A 10,027-nucleotide genomic window follows, 5' to 3' on the forward strand; every position below is an offset into this window, starting at 1 on the left:
GAATTCTTATATAATGTTTTTGTTTTATTTTTTCCCAAGTCTGTAGCAATGCATTCCTAACTATGTGTCTTGGAAAGTATCTGTGTATTTTATATTTTTCGTCCCATAGGAATGCATGCCACCCTGCTTGCAAGTCATGCCCTTCTATTGTTAAAACTCTAGTATTTTTCAGTTCCATCCAATCTTTTAGCCAAGTTAGGCTCGATGCGTGGTAGTATATTTCCCACTCTGGTAACGCCAATCCCCCTTTATCTTTCATATCTTGCAAGAGTTTTAATTTAATCCTGGGTTTTTTTCCTTTGCCATATAAATTTAGTGACCAATTTATTTAATTCTTGAAAGAATGTTTTCCCTAATTTTATTGGAATAACTTGGAACAGGCTAGATTTTTAATACTGGGATTCTTTGCTTCCTAAATTACTGTATATAAATCCCATGTCAATCTTTAGATACCTTTCAAAAGTTTCCCACTTGAAATTGGCTGAAAATAAGTTCCACATTTGTTTTACCATTGTGCCCAGAGGAAGTTACAGAACCAGAAAGGGAAACAGAATTTAATGGTCATCATCATCATCATTCTAGCCATTGTCTACCCACTGCAGGATGAAGGCCTCTTCCACATTTCCAACCCATGCGCTCCTGAACTTTTAAGCCTGCAATACTTGGTGATGCATCACGCCATCTTGGTTTAGGTCTCTTTCGTGGCCGCTTTTTATCAAGTGGAATCTATTCTATGACTTCCTTGGTCCACCTGCCATTAGTTCTTCTCGCTGTGTGACCAGCCCAATTCCATTTCAACTCTTTTACTCTTTGGATGTTACTGAGAGTAATAACAGACCTACTACTGATTCTAGATTCAGAATTATCAGCGACGCTTTTCATTGACTCTACAGTATCATGGAAAAAGGAAGTCTTTTCACCGAATAACTGAAATTCCGAGGAACCTGCTGACTTTGGAGTAAAGGGTGCGGACTGTTCCTTAGAAACAACCAGGAAGACAGGCGCAGCTTGGTTTCCACAACGTAACTGGTTTACGTTTATTTATTTATTTTCGAGCCATTGCGCAAGATCTTTCCAGGACACGGGCGGGGACTTCCCCGACCTCCATTTCCTCCTCCCTCCTCGTTTGCATAGAACGCAGAACCGTGGTTGGTGGGCGGAGCGATGCAAATACGCTCGGTTCCCTGATAGGCCAGAGCGCGGTAGGGAAAGGAGCGGTTCGTGCGTTTGCCCGGGGAAACGAGACTCCGAGACGCTGAGCGAGAGCAGCGTTTTGGTAGACCCCGAACGCCGGTCTTGCTGGACAGAGAACTTTTCATTTTTGTTTTATTAACGTAACTATGCCGGGAAAGGGAGCTCGGTAAGCTGGGCTTAGACAGCCTAGCTTCGCTCTCTCCTTGCCTCGCTCTCTCCTTGCTCCTGACCGGAATAGGGGACTTACCTGGCCGCGTCGGTGACGATGATCCCACAACGCAGTGAAGTCGCCTGGACTCCGGCAGGTGAGCTGGAAATCTCCCGAGCCCTTGCTTTTGCTTTCTATGCGTTCTCACAACCTTTTCAACCCGACGACGGAATTGATCCGTTTTCTGAGCTCCCTAGCAAGACGCTGCACCAAAACTTGACCAAATTGGCCGGATTTGCGCGATACACCAAAGCAATGCAATGCAAAGGCACCCCCGGCCTAGAATGTTTTCTAACTTAGGTCCGCATGTTGTGTGAACCCAGATGGTGCCGTTAATCCGAAGGCATCACACCTTTTTTATCTCCTTAGCGAATTCTTTTCCACGATTAAATAAAAGAACTTCAGAAGCAGTGGGAAAAACCGGGACGGTTTTCAAATTAATTGCTACCTCGGGGCACCCTTGACAGACTGCAGCTGGGAGGGTTGCCCAATAAAACCCAGGCCCACAGACTATCCTGCTCAATTTTTTCAGAGGCTACTCTAAATGTGCAAGAGAACTATCTTGGCTTCTGAATCACAAAAGCAAGCACATTCGGCTCGCTTTTAAATGAGCCCGCCCCAGGAAGATCGCTCTCGACACACGTAGCATCTGTATACCGTACTACTGTATTCTTGTATACTACTTTGTAACGGACCTGTGCAAAGCTCTTGGGTTTTTGTTTTTTGTTTTTAATCACGGTTGTCTAATAAAAGGCCCCTCGCTTTTCTTTCTTTGCTGGGACAACACCTGATCGTGCTTTTAAAAAAGCAAATGTTTGGAGGCTAGGATTGAGAGCATTCAAAGCCACAAAACCCTCTTAAGGTGCCCAAACCTCGGCCGCACAGTGGGACTGGCTGCAAAACCAACCAGTACTTACTTAACTTGCGAGTTATCGTCTAACCAAGATTAAGGAAGAGGCAACAGGGCTCCTTCAACAGTAAAGGGTTGGTTTCCCCTTCCTAGGACCAGGTTACACTGGGACTCGGGGAGCTGCACCTGTTGCAACTCTTCGCACAATCTTCAATAACTCACACACACACGGGTGCACTCTCTGTTTCTCTATCGCCGCTAGTGCGGTGGGTGTAATGATCTAATATTAAGGGATCCGTGGTTGGACACCCAGAGAAAACGGTCGGGAGGGCGAAAGGACGCAGAAAGGCGAGCAAAACCTTCGCTCTGCCCAGGCGCTCGGGATTGGTCGAGTGAAGCGGGCTGCCGCGGCTCAAGGCTGCCCTCTGCTGTCGAAAAGGCGCGCGTGCAAGTCCGTCCTCATCCTTCCGAGAGCGAGACGTTCCGTCCTAAGATGCTGAGTTTAGTTTCCTTTTCCAAACAGAAAGCTAAGACTTGACAGATGGATCTTTTGCGAATCCCTGCTTTGCTTCTCAAGATTGGCTAGAGAAGGGGGCAAAACCCCGGCTCTCCCTCAAGGCAGATTTTCCGATTCCCACCACAGGCCTACTTAATTCCAGCTAGTAATTTGTTTCTCTGTTTCTTCCAAACTAACTGCTATTTCCCTTGCACTGTAATCTTGCCTCCTCACGAGGCTCTCATTCAAATCCAAGACAACTTCCCAGCCCCTTGCTAGTAATCCAATTAAGTGAACGATCAACTAAATGTTGTGGGCTATTAACTGTCAAGCTGCCTCATGAAGGACTGGTGGTTAAACAGAAGTAACTCATTTATAAGAAGATCTGTGGTTTAGGATATAGCAGAAGTGCTGTTAGTGAAGGTTGCCAATTCACCCTTGTGTCTTTTGTACAACACCAGGAAGAATAAGAGGTCTACTGATAAGAGAAAATGGAAGCCTGGATTTAAGTGTGTGTGTGTGTGTGTGTGTGTGTATCAGCCCACAGTAAGGGTTATTTGATCAAAAAGTCTACCTTGTGGGATTTAGATCATAAACATAAGCATCTCTCTCTCTCTGTGTGTGCCTTTGAGTCATTGCTGATTTCTGGCGACTGTCTGGAATAGTCCCTGAGGTTTTTTTGGCAAGGTTTTTAATAAGTGGCTCACCCTTGCCTTCTTCCCAGGGCTGAGAGAGAGAGAGAGAGAGAGAGAGAGAGAGTGACTGGCCCAATATCATCCAGCTGGCTTTGTGCCCAAGGCAGGATATAAGCAAAGTACCTACAACAGATGCAATCTTCCTCCTTCTCTGTATTGCCTTATTAGAGAAAGCGTCATTCGCAGACTTGTTTCTGTTACACAGCTGTTGCAGACAGAGGATTACCACTGACATAAAAGAGGGAACTTCCATTCATTGCAAGATTATATAAATAGTAATAATTGGACCCATGATATCCTGAGCCGGGAGTTCCTCTCTCCACCCATATTGTTTGTACTAAAGTTCAGCTCAGAGAGGTGTTTCACCAGACTGCCCTGCTCTGTGTCAACTGTACAGAGTTGTTTCCCAGAAAGAGGGGATGAGATCAGATGCCACATCTGTGAGTCACCTAAAACTTTGCCACCACCTCACTTCCCCACATTGAAGAGATCCAAGAGTAACAATAAAAATAACCTGAGAAAACACATTGGAAAGCCCATTTCAACACCCCAGAAATGAAAAGAATGTCTTAAGAGCTCAGCTGCTGCAGTTTTCCCCACCAACCAGCTGGATGAGATTGGTGTAGTTCCAGGTGCAAAAAGCAGTGCTTCTGGGTGCTGGGAGCTGCTGTTGGAATGCTGCCCTAAGTGAGGTGAATACTAAATTGCCGCTGTCTCAAAAGATTGAGTGGCAGCCCTGCCTTATGAAGATCCCTGCCCCTTCCTCCATGGAAATCACGTCAATAGCGTAAAGAGTTTTCTTTATTTTCCTTTGTTTAAAACAAATGTATAATTTCTCTCTTGCATTTTTCTAGGCAAGGACAAGGAACCCTTTGAAGCGCTGTACAAACGAGGCAACTTGCTTGGCAAAGGTGGCTTTGGAACAGTGTACGCTGGGTACCGAGTTACTGATGGACTGCAGGTGAGATGGCTGTCCGTGCTCTATAGAAGCAAGTGTGGCTCTGCTTTGCATACATTGCAATGAACCTGGGAATTTGTTTAGGGATGTTATTTTTTTTTATTGAAAAGTTTTATACAAGTTTTAAACAATATCCCCCCCTAAAATAACCCCCTCCCTCCCTCCCTCCCTCCCTCACTTCCCAGAGCTGGTTACAGGGTTACAAATAAACAAGCAAATTCTAAATAAACTTATCCAACTATACAAATAATAAAATCGATAATATACTTTAACTCAAATACAAAAAAGAAAAAAAATTAACAATATAAGCATTTCCAAATTGAGAACTAAAAATTATTCATAATCTGCTAATGCATTTTAAACCCATATCATAACCCATATTTACTCTACATATAATTTATCCATCTTCACCTCGCTGAGGTGTATATTTCTTTTAAACAACCATTCATCCATAATAAACACAAAATTTTCCCTCCAATATAACCTAACCAACAAACTTACGTTCGATAAAATTGGCTCTTTGCTTTTTACCCCTAAGAAAGTCTATTAATACCCTCCTGTTTAGGGATGTTATGATGGCTTATAGCAGGGGTGTCAAACTGCCGGACACGTCATGGTGAAACTGCGCCCACCCCATTGCCAGCAATGGAAAAAAAGTCATGATACATTGCGACACATCACGTGACGTTGCGAGTTTGACACCCCTGGCTTATAGTGATTGGGCTTTGAGACAGCTTTGGATTGACTTTGACAATAATCGCCATTATTTCCACGAGCACCTTCTGTACCTGGGAATCAGGAAGTTGAAACTCCATCAGAATAGAAAGCACTAGCTTGGGGAGGATTCAAGGAAATCTAATTCTGCTTCGCCTCTACAGGTGAGAAGGAAGGAGAGCGATGGAGCTCACATCTCTGTTTTTTTCAACAGGTTGCAATCAAATACATTGCCAAGAGCAAGATTACAGAGCGGGCTGAGTTGGTGAGTGTGCAAGGAATACATCGGTTCTAATCCTAGTGGAATTTGAAGTAGGAAAACCTTATAGCTGACCAGAGGCTAGAAAAGAAGAACAAGTGACAGAATGGAGGCCGCGAGTTGGGGGCACGCTAAAAATGTCCTCCTATCTGCCTATGCTGCTTTGTGTATAGCTCCAGGATAAGTAGACTGCATCCTCCCTTTTATCTTCATAATTATTATAACACACAATGAGTGGAAGATTTAGAAAAGCAGGCAAATTTTACTGGTTGTATACAAAACTGTGAAACTAGCACCTCATTGGGTAGAACTTTTCTGAAGTGGCCTTGAACATAAACAGGGAGAAGGAGGATGCACCACATATCCCTAGTTCTGTGAGAAGTGAACCAGACATCTGCAACATAAATTTGGGGCACTTGGATAATTTGCAGCAGATTTGAACAAATGGTCGTCCTCAAGATGATATTGGTTTATAACACCCACTATTCCTGCTTTGTGGTCCAGTCGTCCCATGTTTGCTTCATAAGATAGTATGACTTTAGCAGTTTAAGATTATTACCTAGAAATAAAACCTGGTTCTAGATAAGGATCATGGAGTAGAATAAGCTCTGAGCAATTTTTTGTTAACATTTTATTTCAACTTACTCCAATAGGGTCCCTTCAAGAGTCTTGCATTAGCAATTCCTAGAATTCTGACTGACCAAAAAAAAAGAGCTAGGAATTCTGTGAATTGCAGCTCCAGTACTTTTAGGGGATATTAATTTAGGAGGGCTGCTGCCTTTACTATTTCTGTTCCTCGCCCCTTGATTAAAAATCTTTCTCTCTTTCCCATTTCAGCCCAATGGGTCTCTGGCTCCTCTGGAGGTAACGCTGATGAAACTGGTTGGGACGGGATCTGGGCACCGTGGTGTGATTCGCCTCTTGGATTGGTATGAAACTCCCGAAGGCTGCTTCCTGGTCCTGGAGCGACCTGAGCATTGCCAAGATCTCTTTGATTATGTCACAGAGCAGGGACCGCTCTCGGAGAAGCTTTGCCAACACTTTTTCCAGCAAGTGGTGGAAGCAGTATGCCACTGCCATGCCGAAGGGGTGGTCCATCGGGACATCAAAGATGAGAACATCCTGGTGGATGTGCGCTCTGGCATCCTCAAGCTCATTGACTTTGGGTCTGGAGCCTTGCTGAGGGATTCAGTCTACACAGATTTTGATGGTGAGTCTCCAGCCGGCATTTCTCCACTCTGCTAGTCCTCAATTGAACAGGATCACAACCTTAACCTGCAAGCCCAATGGCTGCCCTACATGATTTCATACAATGATAATCTTAGTGTATGACTTTAGGGCAGATGTCCAGGATACCTTCACAGAGTCTGGCTTGCCTGATCCAATATGTAGGAGAGGAAGTATTCCAGATTACTATCTAAAGCAGGAAAACCCATAAGAACATTAAATCCATGCCTAAACTAAATTCACTGCACATTACTCAGCGATGGTAACAAGCTGTGATGGAATGTTGTCCTGATTCACAGGAGGGAGGGAGGGAGGGAATGCATTCCAGAGGAGCAGGAAACATCACAGTTTAGTTAGTTTGTGTGGGAGAAAGCAGGTAAAGATGGCTGCTCCCTAATAGTTCCCAGAATGTATGTTTTGTGGTGCAAGTAGTAATTTGGCAGGATTTCTGTCTATAGTGAGGAACAATAAAGGAAACTGCTTAGAGAATCGCAGTATATCGTTCTTGGTTTTTGGAGCCTGACACAAGCTGTTTCTTTCCCTCATCTTCTTTCAGGTACCCGTGTGTACAGTCCACCAGAGTGGGTAGAATTCCAGCAGTACCATGCTGTCCCAGCAACCATCTGGTCCTTGGGAATACTGCTGTATGACATGGCATGTGGGGATATCCCATTTGAACGAGATGAAGAAATCATGGCTGCCAAAGTGCAGTTCCGCACTCCTGTCTCTCCTGGTGAGTCCTCGCTACTGCTTCTTGGTTGTGTGTGTGCGTGTGTGTTGGTGTGTTTATTAAATATCTGCACTGCCCATCTCATCATTCTAGGTAGCCAGGATGGATCAGTCCTCCATTCTCAGCTTGGGCAGTGGGAAACATCTACTTTCAAATTGAGTTTACTCAATCTGATCAGAGCTTACTAAGAATTAATAAGGCACCCCAGACTTCCCCATATTTTCTATGCAAAGCTACCCCACTATTATCACTACCCTACCTTTTGGGCTCCCCAATTCGTCATCAGTCTGAGACTGGACTTAGAAGAGGTAGTCTGGTGCACTGCAGAATACCATTGCATTAGTAGAGGGCCTACTGAGGCCACCACCAGTTGCTTATCCATTTTCTACCTCTTACCAGAGCCTTAGGAACTAGTTACTGTACTCTCTTAGGACTTTCTAATAAGAGAAAGTAATCAAAGTTTCTCAAGAAGTAATTCACGAGGCCAGAGCACTGAATAGCTTCCAAATGGAGGGCTCTTTCTAAATGCGATTTTTCTTTTCTAGGCCTCAAAGACCTTGTCCAGTGGTGTTTGTCTCCACAACCTTCCGAACGACCCACATTGGAGCAAGTGCTTTTGCACCCGTGGCTCAAACGTGATCCCCATCTTCATCTGGAAGAAACGCAGGGCTCACCATCGCCCAGGGCTCCAGTCTGCAACAGCAGTGGTTGAAGGACTAAGCCTGTTTCCTGGCTGTGCCTTTCCCCTCTAAGATGGGGTAGTGGTCCAAGTGGTAGCCACCGGACCTCAAACAACCGGATTCAGTTACTGGTTGAGACAGTGTAACCTGGTTCTACAGGCTTGTTTTTTGTTTTTAAGAAGCTGAATCATGAGAGGGAACTTGAGCTGGTAGAAGCAAATTCATTGACCCAAGCTTAATCTCCTCTCAGCTGTCCAGAAGATGTTTCAGTTCTGGCTTTGACCAGGAGAGGACATCTCATTATGTGTAAATACTTGGGTATTATTATTTACAAAGACTCCTGCACATTTTGGGGGAAAAGAATTCTTGGGTGGATTTCTGCTACCCATCTTTTCCAAACTTTCTTCAAGGCTTCTGGCCAAAGGAGATGCTGAAAGGGATGGAGGTGGTATCTGGTTTACATGTATGGGTGCGTAACTTTGGCTTATGGATATGTGTGTTCTTTTTTTAAAAAAAGAATATGTATTTAAAGAAGCCATCATGCAAAGACTTGGCTCTTAGTGTCAAAATCTGAGTGGAATTCTGTTTAATAAAATGGAATCGAATCCTTGTTGCTGTCACTAAGAAGCTCATCAATCTCATTTTCTCATTCAATGTGCTGTTCTGTCTTAGTGGGTTGGAAGCTAACTCTCTTGCCTGGGCCTGGGGGGGGGGATGATGGAAGCATATATCAGTGAAGGGAGGGGTCTTTTTTTTAAAATGCCCTTTTGGGCTGAAGCTGGGAAATTCTGGGAATTGAAGACCACACACATATTAAACTCACTGAGACTGAAAAACAGTGTCTCCAAACATTGGTTTTATCTCTTAGGTCAGGGATAGGCAACCTTGGCTCTTTTATGACTCGTGGACTTCAACTCCCAGAATTCCTGAGCCAGCATGGCTCAGCTTGGAAGCCTGTCCCTTTCCCCTCAGCATGGCCTTGCTCAGGAATTCTGGGAGTTGAAGTCCACGAGTCATAAAAGCCAATGTTGCCTATCCCTGTCTTAGGTAATCTCCACTGGGGCAAATTTGTACTCTGGTGACTATTTGGACACATATAGTTAGAAGGTTTTCCCAGAATTCCTTGGGTAAATAGGTGACTATATACATTTGATAACTAAATAACCAACAACTAACCATGCAGATTTCTTACTATGTAAATACATTGTCTTTTCCAAGATGTTTTTCAGCTTCCCAGGCTAGCTAAAAAAGCAGTGGAAGTATCTGATAGCCTCCCATGTATCACCTTACCAAGGTCTGATCTAAACTTTTTTAAGATGAGCAAAAGACATTTAATGTGATTTTGTACCCTTAGTCCTCCAAAGAAGTGAATAAAGAAACCAACATTAAAAAAGGTGAAAAGGATGCTTGCTGTTCCTGTTTTAGGGAACATCTATTGTATTTACATAATATTATTCATTTTTGGATTCCCCATCATAAAATAAGGGCAACTCTTTGACAGTTGTCATGGAAGTGGCTAAGTCACCAATTAACTATAATTTACTGTACTAAAACCTAATTAGCTGAGTTGACATGAAGTACTAAACCACCAGCATCCGATGAGTTTGCACAACACATTATGTCACAAATGACCCATTTATGTTTTAATACAGCGTGCTGCATGAATTCCTCTTTTCAATAACAATACCAGGTCAGGAAGGTGAAAACATTAAAACATGGAACATTAAAAGTTAATAAAAATATTAGGTAAGAAGGATTCAATCAGAGGAGGTGGGATCTTAGTTTACTAACCATCTCCAAAGTGGAATGCACCATCAAGGCCCCAAGCCAATCAGCTGAGATAGATTTTCAGGCCCTTTTGCAAGGCCAGGAGGGTGGGAGCGGATCTCCTCTTGAGTGGCATGATATTCCATAGGGTGGGAACCATGGCAGAAAAGACTCCTCTTCTTGGACCACACCAGGCAAAACTCCTCGGTTGGCAGGGTTGGCAACATGCCCTTTCTGCCAGACTGAGTG

General features: G+C 43.9%; 1 protein-coding gene across 1 annotated transcript; it reads left to right on the top strand.

Annotated features, from left to right (window-relative positions):
• The first annotated feature begins 1,206 nt into the window (after positions 1-1,206).
• Positions 1,207-8,621, top strand: PIM2 (Pim-2 proto-oncogene, serine/threonine kinase). Its single transcript, XM_039324469.1, has 6 exons — positions 1,207-1,499; positions 4,298-4,404; positions 5,330-5,380; positions 6,212-6,584; positions 7,158-7,334; positions 7,877-8,621. Exons 1-6 carry the CDS (start codon positions 1,460-1,462, stop codon positions 8,041-8,043), a joined length of 915 nt encoding a protein of 304 aa, XP_039180403.1. The 5' UTR covers positions 1,207-1,459; the 3' UTR covers positions 8,044-8,621.
• The last annotated feature ends 1,406 nt before the right edge of the window (positions 8,622-10,027 follow it).

The sequence above is a fragment of the Crotalus tigris genome, unplaced genomic scaffold, assembly GCF_016545835.1.
Source record: "Crotalus tigris isolate CLP2741 ecotype Arizona unplaced genomic scaffold, ASM1654583v1 scf7180000024301.445443, whole genome shotgun sequence".
In the NCBI taxonomy this organism is placed as follows: domain Eukaryota; kingdom Metazoa; phylum Chordata; class Lepidosauria; order Squamata; family Viperidae; genus Crotalus; species Crotalus tigris.

Excerpts from the sequence above, each read along its gene's own strand:
- PIM2 (XM_039324469.1), top strand. The coding sequence starts at position 1,460 with ATGATCCCACAACGCAGTGAAGTCGCCTGGACTCCGGCAG. Across the intron at positions 6,585-7,157 it reads AGTCTACACAGATTTTGATG|GTACCCGTGTGTACAGTCCA; the intron begins GTGAGTCTCCAG and ends ATCTTCTTTCAG. Across the intron at positions 7,335-7,876 it reads CCGCACTCCTGTCTCTCCTG|GCCTCAAAGACCTTGTCCAG; the intron begins GTGAGTCCTCGC and ends TTTCTTTTCTAG.